Here is a 15,752-nt window from a genome sequence, read left to right on the forward strand (position 1 = left end):
TTTATCCTGGCCAAAGCAGCACTGCCGGTACAGGGCTGTTCGGGGAACCCACTGCCAGAGACAGCCTCTGCTGTAAACAGGGCCAGAAGCCATAAAAACTCCATGAATTCCTTCAACCCCCCTTTCCCTGGGATCAGGTGAGGGCCTGAAATAAGCAGGGGATGCAACGGGGTTCCCCCAAACCGCTCCGGCCTGGCACGTGCCACAGTCTCCTGGTGCCATGGGACAGGGCGAAGGCAGCGCCAGCGGCTGCTCAGGGCCAGGAAAATGCCTGTCACCACACTGCCGTTTCATGACCGTGGCCTGGAAGAATTTCAGTGGTGGATTTTTTTCCTGTTGGATTTTTTTCCTGCTGGGAAGAGGAGCAGGCGGAGAAGCCCTGCTCGCTGGCAAGCCAACGTGGCAGGGCTGGGCCAGCCTGGGGCACAGGGTCAAGCACGATGCTCCATGCCATCCCCTGCCCTTGCTGTGGTTTTGGCTCTGCTTGGGAACGGATCTATGACGGGAAGCCCAGCAACAAGGAATGCGCTGCTCTGCATTGCTTGTTTATTTTATCATGGGGAGCTTAACGCAGGAATCGAGTCTGGGGTTAAGTGTGATGGGGGTCTCCACTGCCCCCTGTGCCCCCCGGTGCTGGCTGGGAGTTGAGGCTGTGCCGCTGTCCCTGCCAAGAGCCAGGAGCTCAGGGAGGGTGCGTGAGTGCAGGGAGGGGGCTGAGTGTCACGCACAGGAGTGGCTCCCCGAGTGAGATGCCACCGGTGACCTCCAGCAGGCCCTTGGAGCCAGAGAGTGGAAGTCGGGGTGGCGAGAGGTGCTGGCAGCCCTGCGTGCTTGTTTTCCAGGGCGGGAGGCCAGGGGTTGCTCCCGTCTTCCCCTCCTCCGGTGCTGCTGGCAGCAGGCTGGGCTCTCAGCTGACAGTCACGGGGAAGGCATTAGCAAAGCAAAGGGGAGTTTCCTCGCCCCATTGCAAGAGAAGATGAGGTGCTTTACCCTGGCCCTCTCCTCCTGCAACCCTTCCCCACGTCCCCACAACACCCACGGGAGAAGTCGGGCACAGCCTGAGGGTCCCCCATCATCCACATGCACAGTGGGGGGGAAAACCAGCCCGGTGCTGAGCGCCTGCCCATCTCCATGAAACCCACCAGATCCTCCGGCGGCCAGCAACCGGTGTGCCCGTTCCCTGGTCCGTGTCCCCTGGTCCCAGCCCCAGCAACTGTGCACACCCTCGGTGGCCTCTGGGATGCTCAGAGGACCACCCGCCGGTCCAGCTGCTCTGCCCGCCCGGCTCGCTGGTGTCTTGCTTCCAGGTGCTTGTTTTGGACCTTCTCAAAGTGTTGCAGCAGCTCCGTGTAGTCGATGTTGGAGGCTGTTGTTCTCTTGAAGCTGGTACTGGGTTTGGTGTTGTCCCTGCAGGGTGGGAACAGACAGTGAGGGTGGGGAGGGGTTGGGGATGTTGGTACTGTCATCATCCAGCACTGGAAGCACCAAAAGCTTGTCCTGAAGAAGTTGAGCTCAGCACATCCTTGTTATGCTGGTGCCCCATTAAACAACGCCAAAGACATGTATCAGTCCCCCAATGATGTGAGAAGGAGCCCAAGAGGCCTTGGGACAAGGAGGGGACAAGGAACATCTCCATCTTGGCCCCACAGGGGAGGTTCAACCCCTCCAACATAGATGCTCCCCTCTATTCCAATCTATTCCAGCCAAAAGCAGTGAGGAAAGGATGCCAGTGCCCTGTGCCTCAGTTTCCCTGTCTCGTTTTTTGAGCAAGCCAAAAATACCCAATGGCAGCAGGGACAGCCCCCAGGGATGAGCTCCGGTGGCTAAAACCCCCAAAGGCAGGCTCCTTAGGGCTCCAGCTATGGATGCTCAGCCCCATGCTGTCCCCATGCAAGGAAGGGGGGAACACCAGCCACAGGATGCCCACAGGAGGATGGCAGGCAGCTCTGGTGGCCCCGGTATCCCCCTGGGGAGGGGGCAGCTGGGGCTGGCCGGTTATGAAAGCTGGCTTCGGTGTTTGAAGGAATGTAGGTCAGAGTTAATCAGATGCTCAGGCCGTCTGACAGCTCGAAAAACCCCCACTGCTGGGTCTAGTGGGGGGAAAAAAGGAGGGGGAAGCACATGCAGCCCCCTCTCCGCCCCCCCAATTAAATATCAGTGCTGGGTTGTGGGTAGGAGCTCAGCGCCGGAGGCCACGAGGGATAAAAGCCATCCCAGGGAAGCAGTTAAAAGCCAAGGAGCAACAACGGCAGCGGGGGGTTAATTCAGAAACCTGCCCATCTTGGGAGCTCTTTTTGTTCCCAGGCTCTGCCAAGGCAGAGCCGGCTTTACCATCAACCACCCCCCTCTATCCATTAGCCAAGGGTTGGAAAGCAAATGCCACTGGCAGCACCCCTGGGCAGGGAGCACGAGGATCTCGGCTGGTCCCCAAGGAGATGCTGCCCTTGCACATCTCATGGATCCCCAAAGGCCAGGAGTGGGAATGGAGCTGCCATCCAGAGGTGTTTGCACGGGTGCCGTGGTCCTTTTGGGTGCCGCGAAGGCTGCCCAGGCTGCAGGGGGGACATTTTGGGAGCACCCCCCAGCTGCCGGAGTCTTTCTCCATAAACCTCCTTCCCAGCTCTGCTCGTTTCCATAGCGACCCCACAAGTGAAATTTTCCATCCCAGATGCCAAATGCCTGTGGATGAGGCACAGCCCTCCCAGGGTTACCAAATATAGACACAAAAAACCCCCCGAGCCAACACTCCCGGCCATGGGGACAAGGAGCAGCCACGGTCGCAACGGAGCTGGGGGCGAAAGCTGGAGCCCGGGGCTGAGCCTGGGATGGGGGCTGAGCCTGGGATGGCAGGGATGCTCAGCTGTGGGGGAACAGCTGATCCAACCCCAGTGCTGATGCTGGGGGTCCGTCCCCGTGGCACTTACGTGGTCTGCATGAGCTCGGGGTTGGGCACGCACTGCAGGCGGTGGGACAGGAGCTGGAAGGCACTGCTCTGGGGCAGCAGCATCAGCAGCCCATAGAGAGCCTTGATCAGGTAGGGGTTGTTCTTCACGTCCAGCAGCTGCAGGCGGAGATCTGGGAGAGGACAGGAAGAGGATGGGGAGGCAGGGAAAATGCATTTCACCTCCAGCTGTAAGAGCAAGTTCCTCCCACCCCATCTGACAGTCCTGTGGAGGCTCTAAGCCTCTGCCAGCTGACCCAAGGGGCCCCTGCATGGCACCTCTCTCCACTTCCATTAACTCATCCATTTTGGTGTCCCACACCGTCCCTCTCCTTGACACAGCCCTCAGCTGCCAGTGTAGGAAGGGGGAAGCTGCCTCCCCAGTCTCCCATTCCTGCTACTGCTCATCCCTGAGGTTCATCCCAGTCCATGCTGTCTGCCTGAGAACACACATGCAACACGGGATTGCTCCTCAGCTCCTGCAGAATTAGCAGAAATACTGCCCACCTGGAGCATCACATATCCAGAGGGCTGGGTGACACCCTCCCCAGGAGGCTCTGGAGCAGAAGGGATCCTCTCTGCCTGGCTCTGACTTTTCCATGTGCTGGGCCTCAGTGCTGCTCAGCAGAGGGAAAACCACCCTCCAGCTCCATCCCTCACTGTGCTTACAGTGGAAGGGTCTTCTGGAGCCCTACAGACAACTGAAGTCCCACCTGGGGCAGCCCAGGGCATGAGGCAAGGTCTGTGCCCCAGCATCTCACCTCCTGCTTGTCACTCTCACCTCAGGGGTCTCCCAGAGAATGGAGGCAAACCCAGAGATGTTGCTTTATGGGGGACATGTCTGTTCCCTATCCTGAGATGTGGAAAATAAGCTGAGTGGGGTGGAGAACCCTCAGTGAATAATTTTGGGCCATGTAAAATCACCACATACATGTGGGTGACTCACACAGTGGGAGAATCATCCTTGGGGTGAGGGACAGGGTACTACAAGAGGGAGCATGACTGAGGGTCTCTACTGCCCAGCTGCTCTAACCCTCTTCCCCCAAACATTCCCCAACCTTGGCCCTATAAAGATGCCTCACAAACTCCATTCCAGGACATTTCCCAACAACCACAATGCCCTGCTGCACCTCCGAGGAGAAGCCCAGGGGCAGCAAACTGCCATCACGAGAAATCCTCCTGCAGACACAGGTCACCCTGCCACGTCCCCTGCTGCCATCCCAGCTCCCAGTGTCACATCTCTGAGCCCCTGGTCAGGCACTGCTGCATTACCCAGTGCCCACACTGCTGGACGCTGGAGAAAGCAGCAGGTCTTTTTTTTTTTTAGAACTTAACTCTCCATTTGCAGCAAAAAAACCCCTTGCTAAAGGCCCCAGCAGCACCCATAATGCCACCCCGTGCATCCGAGGGTGGCACACACAGGGCTCCCCTCATCTGACACCCTACTCGTGCACCCCTGGAGATGCTCAGTGCGATCCAGTCTGTTCCCCCATCCCTTTGCTGGATGCCAGCGTCGCTCGCTCCCTTAACCTATATCTGGGGGGCACGCTGCCCCCCCGTGCTGCCAGCATGCCCTTCTCCCGACGGGCAGCTCCAGAGCTGGGCAAACCTCCCGGCAAGAAGTCTCATAACTTCTGCTCTATTTACTCGTGCGGCGGCTGCCGCCTGCGATGGAGGAGCGGGGAGGGGGAGCACCGCGCGCCGCCCCTTCCCACCCGGGGCTTCCTCCTTACATGTGAATATGGGGCACTCGATGAGCTGCACCAGCTTGTCCACTTCAGTGAGGAAATCCACAGTGACCTCCAGGTCCCCGCTGGATGTGGCTGATAAGGATGTTTCCTTGGCAAAAGGTGTCCGGGCAGCAGCAGATGGCTCGCGTGGGTGATGCCCAGTGTGGGCCGTGGCTCTGCCAAACCCTCCCTGCACCATCCACGGCTCCTGTGGGATGCGAGCGGGCAAGGAACAGGCAGGGCTCACATGCAGGCAGGGCTGAAAGGTCTGCAGGGTGGCCAAGGGATGATGGAGGGAGACAGGACGAGCAGAAAAGGATGGGGGAAGAGGCAGGCTGCCCAAAAGGCCGAGAGCAGGCAGGGTGATGGTGCAAGGGAGGACGCTTGCTTTTCCCCTCCTGGCCCATGGAGATGGCATGTCTCCCAGAGGGAACGCCGGTGCGAGCCGGGAGGGGAAGCTGAGCGTGTTATTGAGCTTCTTCGCATGGAAAACTGCTCAGGGAGGCTTGGGGTTTGCTGGCACACGAAAATAATCATTCTGCTGCAGGCAGATGGTGAGCTCACAGGGAACTGCGCCGTGCTGGGCACTGCCTGCTCCTTATCAGGCCAGGAGGCCAAAGCCTTCATCTTCCTGGGAGGAAGAGGACGTTGAGGAGCCTCCCCTCCTGGGAAAGGGAAGGTCAAGGCTCAGTCAGCGCACGCTTTCCTCTCTCTACACCACAAAAAAAAGGATGACACAAGGGGAAGGGAGCTGGCACACGCCCAGCACAGGCTGCCCTGCCCCGGTAATGATGGGCTGCAGGGAGGAGGCTGGGCTGGCCTGCAGGGTGACCTTGGTGGCCACAGAGGGACCAAGAGCCAGCTTGGCCACCGGCCTGGCAGAAAATCCCCAAAGGATACAATTTCTGGATGAGGTCGTAGGCATGCTTGTAGTTCTGGGTAAGGAAGCAGAGGGACACAGTTGTCACAGGGTTGTGACACCAGGACCGGTACAGGCAGCAGAAGAGGTTACGGCTTTCCTGGGGAAAGAGGGAATCATTGGGGTTTGGTCACCAGTGGGAGCAAGGACGTGGTATGGAGAGCCCCAGGTACCCAACACCCACTCCCCAGGCTGGCAAGTGCCACCAAGATGTGAAGGGACATTTCTGGACCCACCAAGTCCACCTGGCATTGGCATGAGCCCACCCGCCTCAGGAGATGGAGATCAGGTGGGTTTTGGGGTGACAGTGTGATGAGGTGGCCCTCAGGGCTGCTGCATCCACCACAGGACAAGGGGCTAGAGGATGATGCTGTCCCACCCAAGGGGACACCACTGCATGACTGGCCTTCAGCAGGAGGAGAAGTCTTCCTTCTTCCCCCTTGCTTGGATGTCACTGGTGCTCGTGGCAGCTGCTTGGCAAATCCCACAGGCACGTTCCTGGCAGGACAGCTGAGGGACTGCAGGGCTCTACTCCTGCTGTCACCTGTCCCCTGGTCTGTGTCAGGGTGCAGGGAGGAGGCAGCAGCTGCTTGAGGGCTTGAGAAGCCCGTTCCCATCCCAGAGAGATAGAGTTGGGCACGTCCTCCAAGCCCCCCTCAACTCCTGAAGAGTGGAGGAACAAAGCAGTCACCTGGGCTCCAACCCTGGGACCTGCCAGGTGGGGGCTGAGCAGCAAGATGCATCCCTATGTGGCTGCCTGATCCCCACCACCCCATTATGTCCCTCCCCAGCCACTGAGCCTGCTCCTGCTGCCCATACCGGGGTCTTCAGGTCCTTCAATTGGTTTCTCAGCTGGAAGAGCTCGGAGGACGTCAGCAGAATGGTGTTGAGGGTGTGGACCATGGTAGAGGCGAACTTGAGGTTCTCCTCCCGAAGCAGGATGTCTGCCATGGAGTGGAAGATGTTTTCTGCATTCAGGAGTAGACAAAGCTGCCTGTGTATGAGAGAGGAGAGAAACCAGGGGGGAAGGATGGTTAATAAGCACAAACAAGACTCTGATGTGAGCCTACTCCTCCAGAGAGGACCAGGGAGGAGATCTGGGTGCACCAGAGGTTGGGTGAGTGCGGTGGCAACAGAAGGGAGACGCTGTGGGGCAATACCAGTCTCTGCATTTGGAGGATGCAGGGCAAGAACAAAAAATAAATAAATAGCTGGGGTGAGACATATCCCTGGTCGTGCTGCTCTGGCAACCTTGCTGGCACCCACCACCACAGCTTGGTACCACCTCCAGTCTACCCATGACCTCCCTCAGGAGGTTCCAGGGTTACTTTCCACCCTGAGCAGTGCACGGAGTGTGCAGCAGCACCATTACAGAGGGCATGTGATGGCCCAGTCAGACCAGTATCCCACTGACACCAGGGAACATGCCTGTGAGCCTGGCCAGTGGGGAAAAACAATCCCTCCCAGGATTGTGCAACCCAGCAGCCCTGGAGCCAGAGGCTGCTCTTTGAACTCCACGCTCCAGCTGCCATGAGATCCGGTGCTGGTGGCTCCAGAGCTCCAGCTGAAGCTGGAAGATGCCTGTGCTCCACTGGACATCCTGCCAGCAGCACTCTCCCCAAAACACGGCGTAACCAGCACTGCAGCCCACGATGATCTGCCTGGCTGGGTCACGGCAGGAATGTCCTGCTTAACAAACCTTGAGGCATTCCCAAGATTTTCAACATTTTTTAGACCAGAAACAAAAAAAAACCGACTTTTTTTTTCTCTCTTTTTTTTTCCCCTCCCACATTTGTTTGGATTTGGGGATTTCCTGTTTTTCTCCAGGCTCTTGTCTTCTTGGGCAGTTTGTCTGAGGACACCTGAAACGCTGCCCAGCACCAGCTCAGCTCCCCAGTGTGGGCATCAGAGAGACAGAGGGAAGCCCACCTGGCTCTCCAGCATTCCAGCTTCTCCTGAAACAGCAACTCTGCTTTCCCCCAGCTCCTACCAAACACCATTCCCCACCAGATAATCTTAGCTGGACGTCAGATTTCCACCTGGAGGTATCTTGGAAGGGTTTCAGAGGCCAAACAAGGAGCAGCTGCTTGGTTTGGCCAGGAGGTGGAGGGCACCCCAGAACTCCCCCCACCAAGGTCATGTTTTCACCTCCTGGAGTGAGGAGGAGGAAGGAGGCGAGTTTTCAGCCCCCATCCCTGTGAGGAAGGACTAGTGGAAGACTATGTGGCTGTAGTTAGACACCAAAGACCATACCCTAAAGCCCGGTGGTTTAGGGATGCAGGAGGAGAACGAAGAGACAAGATTTTTCCCTCTTCAACACGCGGAGGAAGAAAACCCCCATCTCTCTGCCACCTCCTCTTCGTGCCAAAGAATCTGTCCCCTCCTCACCCAGCGCCGGCTGCTCTCCATCAGCAGCTCCCGCATCCCGCGTGGCTGCCACCGGACAATGAGATGCTCTGTGCGGGATTTTACATAACCCAGCCCGGCCATCGCCCTGGACCCCGCTAAAATGGAATGGGCTGTGATAAATAAGCTCATTTATCCCAATTATTCTTACGTAACTGGCTGCATTCATGGGGATGAAAACGCTTCCCTGATTTCTCGCCGCTTGGACGCGGGCTGGCTGGAGGAGGGAGAGCGGTGGGAAAGTGAGGCACGGAGGGAGGGAAGGGGAAGGCAGAGGCTTTTAGTCCATCCTGATGGGGCCAAAAGCAAATCAACAGCTCAGTGCTGCAGGCAGGATCTGGTCATTGCCAGCTGTGGCAGATTAAGCCCAGCCTGGGCACGACCAAGCCCAGCCCAGGGGCAAGCTGGCTCCACACTACCCTTCTCCACTAAGAGGGGACAACTGGGTGCCCCATCCTTGCTGAACTTCCTCCAGCAGCCACGCTGGGCACTTAGACTATGAACTGGGATGATTTACTGTGCCCAAAGAGGGGAGAGGTCCTCCAGGGACAAACACCAGGATAGTTTTAGCCCCAGCTGCAAAGTGCTCGGTGTGCTGGTACAGCCGGGGACCGGCTGCACTGCTCGTGGCTGGCAGGGAGCTGGTGTTTTTCACGCAGGGAGAAAGGCTACAGAAAGAGCTCAGCAGCTGCCCTGCAGAAAGGCTCAGAAAGGCTACAAGCAGAAGCTTGTTTGAGCATGGAGGAGCCCCATTTGCCCTGGGGAGCATGGAAGGCAATTCAGTGACCTCCGAAGCTCCCCTCATCTGCCCACAGCGAGGATGCTGGTGAGGTCCCCCCTCTGCTGCTCCTCCACGGAAAAGGAAGGCTCTCGCTTTCCATAAATAGGAGCTCTGCCATTTGGCTGGCGAGCGCCGCGCTCACAGCGAGCGGGGGGCTGAACGCGAGACGCTTTCTAATTTCAGGCCTGGTTTTCATTAGTGAGGAAGGGTTGGGATTGTCCCCCCCCTCCTTTCGGTGCCACTGGGGAACTGGAAACTGTCGGGGTGTTAAAGGAGCAGCCGTGTGGAGACCGTCCCTGCGCTTCAAAGCCGTGTCACCCCACGGGGATGCCGCCCTGCCTGGGCACCAACCCCTCCAGCTGCCCCCAGGCTCTCTGGGAACCACCAGCAGAATAAGTTTGCCAGTGCACAGCATCCTCCTGTGGCACAGGCAGAGACCCTGAACTCCCCCCCAATGAAGCCCCTTGGTCGGCACATCCCAAAAGAGTCCCCCAAAGGAGGGGACAACTGGCTGGCCCTGCAGCTGCCGGCCTCTGTGACAGCAGCCAGCAGCTGAGCCCAACTGCCAGCACCAGGCGGCTGCTGGTGGGATGGGAGGGTCCCCCGGAGCCCATCCCCTGGGAGGCTTCGATGGCACGAGGGGAACGCCAGGCTGGCTGGGAGGAGGCAGGGCAAGGGGCTGAACAGGGGACAGGTGGCTTCTACTGAGATGCCAGTGGGGTGGCTGTGGAAGGGGACAGGGCAGAGGGGACAGAGAGTGGGAACCATACCCCTTATATGTACACTCCAGAAATACATCCCAGATATACATATCCCATAAACACAGGGGTGTGTGTGTATATATACACACACCCCCCCCCTTAATATACATATCTCCCCAAATATATGCCATGTGATGATGGAAGGAGCTGGCTAACCCCCCCGACGCATCATTACAGTGAGATGCCTCTCCCTAGAGCTCTCCCTGCATCCCTGTGGGTGACACGTGCATCCCCTCAGAGAGTCCCCAGGGACATCCTGGCATGGAAGAAGAGGGGAAGAAGTGTCCCCAGGGAGGCAGGAGCTGCAGAGCATCACGGCACCACGCTGGAGACATTAGGCAGGCGGCGGCACAGGCACATGGTGATAATGAAGTGAGGTATTTAGGCCATTAAAATTTAACTCCTTAAATTAAAAGGGTTATTCAAGCCTTTCCGACGGAGCCAAGGAATGCGTCTGCAGGCAGATGGGAGGCAGGGTGTGCCTGCAGCGTGGGGGACACCCTGAGCACAGTGGGGCTCCGAGGGGACCCAGCGGGTCACCTCCAGCCCCTGCTGCAATCACAGGACCCTGCCCTCCCCTTGCCTAAAGGACTCCTCGACAACACAATGCTGGCCAAGGAAAGAGCCACAGAGGTCACCACAGGCTTTGCATGGCCATGTCACCTTGGGGTCCTCCTGCCTCTCTGATCCAGCAGCCAGTGCAGCAGTGTCAGTCGCAACAAATTCCCATCACACAAATGATCGGTGGTGTGGGATGGGGTATGGGAACAAGTGGAACAGAGATCACACAGGGGCAGGGTGCTGCTGCAGGACAGCATGCCGGAGCCCAGGGGATGTTGGAGAGATGGGGTGGCTTTAGAGCCACATCTCCAATTAAGGGCAAGCCCCGGCATCCCTCCCAGTCCTCTTGCTTTGACAACTCGATGCCTGGAAACCGGCTAATCTAAACATCATCATTTCAGGGAGCTGTCTGAGCTCCCATCCCGCCTGCTCGTCCCTTTAACCACTTCAGCCCCATCCCTGCCCTGAGCCACCCCGCAGGAAAGGGACAGCAGAGGGTCAGGGTGGCCCAAAACTTGCTCAAAGAAGGTGAAACTCTGTTTTTTCCTAGAATTAAAAAAAAGTTAAGATGAAATCCAGCCTAACTGTGGAACCATCCCGTCCACTGGGACCTGTGGGGAGCCTGGGGGGGAAACACTGCTGGTCCCGTCCCATTGCCTGGCCACCATCCCGCTGTGTTCAATTAAGCAGGTGCTTCTTCATTAAGCACCAGCGATTCACTTTATTAGCTCTGGGCTAATAGACACGGGGCCCCAGCTGGGAGAGGACTGTGTCTCGTCCCACTTCCAGCAACTGGGACAGAGCCGGAGCTGGGGAAAGAGCTGGCTGAGGCCAGGGGAGCGATGCTCCAAGGGGCTCTGCTCCGCTTTTCAGCTCACGAGTCTGACAACAACTTCCACAGCTGTGAGGAGGGCAGAGCCCCTCCATCCTTCCTCCCAACCCTCCTCTTCCTCCGCTCCCTTCCTCTCTCCTCCCCAAGGCTTTTCCCCACCCTTCCTGCCCGCTCCGGGCTCCCCGGGAGATGCCCTGGCTTAACACGCCTGCCCAGGGAATCCACAGCCTCCATGATGCCCATTGCCCATCCCCATTCCCCTGAAATCCTCCTGCCAGGAAAAGCAGCGTCCCCAGCCTGGCCCAGCAGCTGGGATCCTTTAGGAATTTGCAGAGGAAGCACAGATAAAATTAGGACTGGAAGGGGAGAAGGAAAAGAGAGCAAGCAGGGAAAGCACAAGGATGCCATTCCCCCATTCTCTCCCTCCACAGCGGCAAAGAAAATCCCAGTCCTCCATTCTAATCCCCCCCTTTCCCGAATCCGGGCTCCAGAGCAGCTCCTCCAGGCAAGGGAAACCATGGCAACCCCGGCAGCTCCCGCTTTACAAAATTCATAGCGTTTAATGGATTTCGAAGGGTTTGGGAGGTTTAGGAGCAGGGAAGCTCCTTCTGCAGGAGGCAGGTTTGGGGAGGAGAAGGACCCTCATCAGCTTCGGCTCCTTGGAATGATTATCAAGCTCCCCGGGGGAAACTCTGTGAAAGCTGCAGACCAGAGACGTGCAGACCCTGGGAGGAGATGTGCGGATCTGGGAGGGAGATGTGTGGATTCTGGGAGGAGACGTGTGGATCTCAGAAAGCTGGAGAGACGAGCCCTGCAATGCCTTCACTTGAAAAGGGAAAGGTGCAGAGTGTTTCACTGCAAACAAGAGAACCCTCCCCCGGAGCGTCTGCCCGGCAGAAGCCTCAGCACGAGAACTGCCGGCGGTGCCAGCGCGGAGCTGGACGCTCCCCCGGGATCCCTGGGGATCCCCAGAGCAACCAGTGCCTGAGAGCAGCACAGAACAAATGCACATCAGTATTTCAGACCAGGTTCAACTGGTGAAACAGCACCACGGTCCTGCAGAGCCTCAGCCCGCGGCTTCTGCTCCTCCCGGTGCTCCCCTCGGCACACCAGACTGCCGGGATGGCCTCCCCACTGCCCACTCGCCCACCAAAGCTGACAGTCCAGCCCAAAGCTGGGCACATCCACCTTGACTCGTGATGAACCCAGCCTGGTTCCCACCTTGGACACAGCCCCCTTCAGAGAGGTCACCTTCAGTTATCCAAGCAGATATCCAACACCCCCGGACACTCACGTGATCAGTGAAATGCCCCCAGCTCCACACCAAACACGAGAGGGAAACAGGGCCGTAGCAAGGAGAAGGAAGACTTTCTTCAGAAGAAGTTTCTTCTTCTGATCATCTTCAGCACAGAAGAGGATCAACCACCAATATCCTTTGGGAAGGGCCAGAAGCTGGAAGACAACTAAATCTGGAAACTTAATGGTCCTCTCAGCCCAAGGCATGGCCCAGCTCTTAGACACAACACAGATCAATGTGACAGCTCCTCCAAGGTGAAGCCCACCAGACAGACCATCAGCACCAGCCTCCAGCTGCCCACGCTGGTGTGTCCCATGAGTTTCCTTGAGAAAACTTTATGGTGACTTATGGATAAAGCTATCCTGCCCACAGAATTCTGGAATGGTTTCTGTTGGAAGGGACCTTAAAGACCATCTCATTCCAAATCCCTTGCCATGGGCAGGGACACTCTCCACTAGACCAGACTGCTCCAAGCCCCATCCAACCTGGCCTTGATGACCTGCACTGATGAGCCACTGATGACCTGCAGAGCTTACAAAACACTGTAGGAACATTTGAGCATCTACAGGAGGCTCATGTGGAAAACAGGAAACCTACCCCTTCCAAACCCTCCAGGAAAGCAAAAAATAACCCCCCTTGAAGCATTTCTTCTCCAGCTTTTAAACTTGCCAACGACTTGATGGCAAAATGGACAGAAAAAGCAAGTCTTGCCCCGGGCTCTTGGGGCTTCAAGCCCCAGGCAGGAAGATGGGCAACAGCGTTACAGCATGTGCCTGGCTCCAGCCCACCACTCCAGCTGAGAGGAACATGGACAAGTGAGCCCTCCAGAGCCTGACCCCAGAGGGGCACTTACAGTGGGCAGTTATGTTTTCAGGCAGGCACCCTCTGTGTGGAAGAGGAGGAAGGGTAGAGGCTGGCTGAGGAGTGGGGGAGACGCGTGGAGCAGCAGCAGATCCTTCCTCTGAGACGTCCCTTCCCTTTCAGGCTGACAGCTGTGGCCTAATTTTCAAGAAAACTGACAAGCGCCTTATTTCTCCCCCTATAATTTCTCTTCACTGCAAATAAAATAGGTTAAAGGAGCGGGTGCAGAGCTGTGGCAACAGGAGCTGGGAGAGGCTGATCCTGTTCAGGGCGTGCACAGCTTGTAGAGAGAAGGGAGGCGTAGTCCCTGTGCTTACCCTTCCACATCACTTTGCTTTAAGATGAAGAAATAAAAGTGCTTCTGTTCCTAGAAGTATAGCCAAGGAGCAGGTTGCTGTCCTAGAGGTGGATGAGCCTTTGGATCCCCCTGTAGGGAAGGCAAGTCTGGGAGAAGATGGTCCTGCTGGGCATCTCTAGACCTCTGAAAGCAGAGGGATAGGGTATGGCAGGAACACTGTGTGTGTTCGAGCGTGAAGCTTTCCAGAGGGAAAGGAAAAAGGGACTGGAAGGAGGTGGCAGTGTCCCACGGCTCAGGGGTGAGCATGCCCTGGGGTGGGAGGTGAAGCTGCCTTGTCTCTTCTACCAACAACTCGAGCACATCCTAGAGCTCAGGAAGGAGGTGCCTGTGAGTAATGCAGTGAGCCCTGCTGCACTCCCTGCTCGAGTGTCAGCTGAAAAAATACCCCACTTGTGCCATGGTTTAGATGTTCCAGATGTTATTTCAGCTCAAGTGCTGGGCTTGCCTCCACACCCCCAGCCTTTCAGATCACAGCTGGATCACGATGCCTGCCCTGTCTTCCAGGTCAGGATCCCTGGAGGGATCCCAAGGAGGGATGCAGCCCGAGGAGCCCTGCTCCCTCAAACCCTCCAAGGCCCATAGATGCACGAGAGGAGAGCAGATAGATGCTCCCTGCCCTGCCAGGCCCCCAAGAACCCCAGTGCTACAAGATGACCAGCTCCAGGTGCAGCAGAGCACAGAGAGCAGCTCATGCACTGAAGGGAAGCACTAAATGGAAGGTGCTCCAACCAAGGTGGCCTTTGCACAGCTCTATGATTTCAGTGGGGAGTTATAAATGTCCCATCCAGATGTATCTTGTCCCAGGATATCCCACCCTGGGAGCAGCATGCCCAGCCAGACCTACTGGCTGAGGTGAGCTTTCCTGGTTTTTAACTGAGTGCCCTGTGCCTTGGAGACAATGCTGAGCAAGATGCCCCAGAAGACAGGTGGGGGGCAAATGCCATTATTCAGCCTGATTTCCTGGCTCTTCCCTCCACAAAGATGAATAAATTGAGCTGTCACAGTTGCAGACTCAGAAAGGGAAACACCATCAGAACACTCAAGCCTCAACTGACGGGATCAGACAGGTTAATTCAGCAGCCAAAACCAGCCCCTTGTCTGCACTGACCTCTGCTTCCCTATGATGAGGGTCCTCACCCCATCGGCCAGGCAAGGAAAATTTGGGAGACACCTTGGAAGCTGCTTATGCTGAAATGCTGCTCTGTATGATGCAATGGCCAGCAAGCAGGGGAGCTGTGGGTTTCTCTCTCCACTGCCCAGCCCACCTTCTCCCAGCTCCCCCTTCCACAGCCCGCTTTTCCACAGCATTCCTGCTGAGATCCTGGGGAAACTGCTGGGAGGGAGCAAATATCGCTGCCTGGGGACCTGCCCTTTGAAGGAACTTGGCCATTTTGGGAGGATTTTCTTCCCCTACGCACACTTCCCCTTCCTCCCCTCCACCCTCTCACTGACCCAAATTAGTCCCAGCCCACTCCGGCGCTGCCGCTCACATGTGGTTCCCATTTTTCTACAGGAAAACCCATCAAATCCTTCCAGGCAGCTCCGAGTACGTCTGGTCTCGGTGCAGCTTTGGTGGGTTAGGACAGTGAACTCATTTCCAGGGCCTGTGCACCCCAGTCCCCCCTGGCCCAGCCCAGTGGAGGCATGTCCTGTCTTTCCCTGGGGGTCTTGCCCTAGGAGGGAGCTGGCCAGGGCTGGCCCAGCTCCTGCTCTCCCAGCAGGGATAATCCTTAGGCAGAGCAACCAGGCTCCTCCACTGTGAAGGTCACGCTGCTGGTGACTGCTGGTGTGTTGCAACCCTAGATCCAACCTCTAGCCTCGGGAAAACTGGGTTTTCCCTGTGGCTCCTGCTCCGTGGGGCTGGGAGGGTATTGGAGAACCCAGAACGATGCCCCAGAGCCTTGGTGAACTAAAACCTCAATAGGCACATGTTCCCGTGGGCTTGTGGAGCCCAATGCATGATGTAAGAGGTAACTGGAGAGCTGGGGGTTTTTGGAGGTACAGTGGGGTTACTGGCTTCCACCCCAAATTCCCATTAGAGCCTGAGAGGAGCCCGAAGGGCATTCACTGTGCATGGCTGGGGCAGAGGGAGATGCAGGAAAGCAGAGCCTGGTTGCCACCACACCACTACAGCACTGCTCCAGAACTCCAGGCATGGCAAGCTGGGGAGAGAAGATTTTGGGGAGCAGGGAGAGTCAAAGGGGGGTGCAGAAGGAAGGGCTGGAGATAAGCAAGGAGAAGCCCACTGACTTCTGCAGAACCGGGGATGCTCAACCACCCTGCTCCGTCACCCCGTGCCTGGCCG

General features: G+C 57.3%; 1 protein-coding gene across 1 annotated transcript in view; it reads right to left on the reverse strand.

Annotated features, from left to right (window-relative positions):
• Positions 1 to 528: 528 nt before the first annotated feature.
• Positions 529 to 15,752, reverse strand: part of VAC14 (VAC14 component of PIKFYVE complex) — a 68,137-nt gene continuing 52,913 nt past the window's right edge. Inside the window, exons 15-19 of the mRNA XM_029965489.1 lie at positions 6,410 to 6,584; positions 5,572 to 5,690; positions 4,675 to 4,754; positions 2,925 to 3,075; positions 529 to 1,407 (exon numbers count right to left, since the gene is read on the reverse strand). Coding sequence (XP_029821349.1) covers positions 1,245 to 1,407; positions 2,925 to 3,075; positions 4,675 to 4,754; positions 5,572 to 5,690; positions 6,410 to 6,584 — 688 coding nt within the window. The 3' untranslated portion in view covers positions 529 to 1,244. The remainder of the gene's footprint in view (positions 1,408 to 2,924; positions 3,076 to 4,674; positions 4,755 to 5,571; positions 5,691 to 6,409; positions 6,585 to 15,752) is intronic.

Source organism: Manacus vitellinus, unplaced genomic scaffold, assembly GCF_001715985.3.
Source record: "Manacus vitellinus isolate BGI_N305 unplaced genomic scaffold, ASM171598v3 scaffold_10_pilon, whole genome shotgun sequence".
Lineage (NCBI taxonomy): Eukaryota > Metazoa > Chordata > Aves > Passeriformes > Pipridae > Manacus > Manacus vitellinus.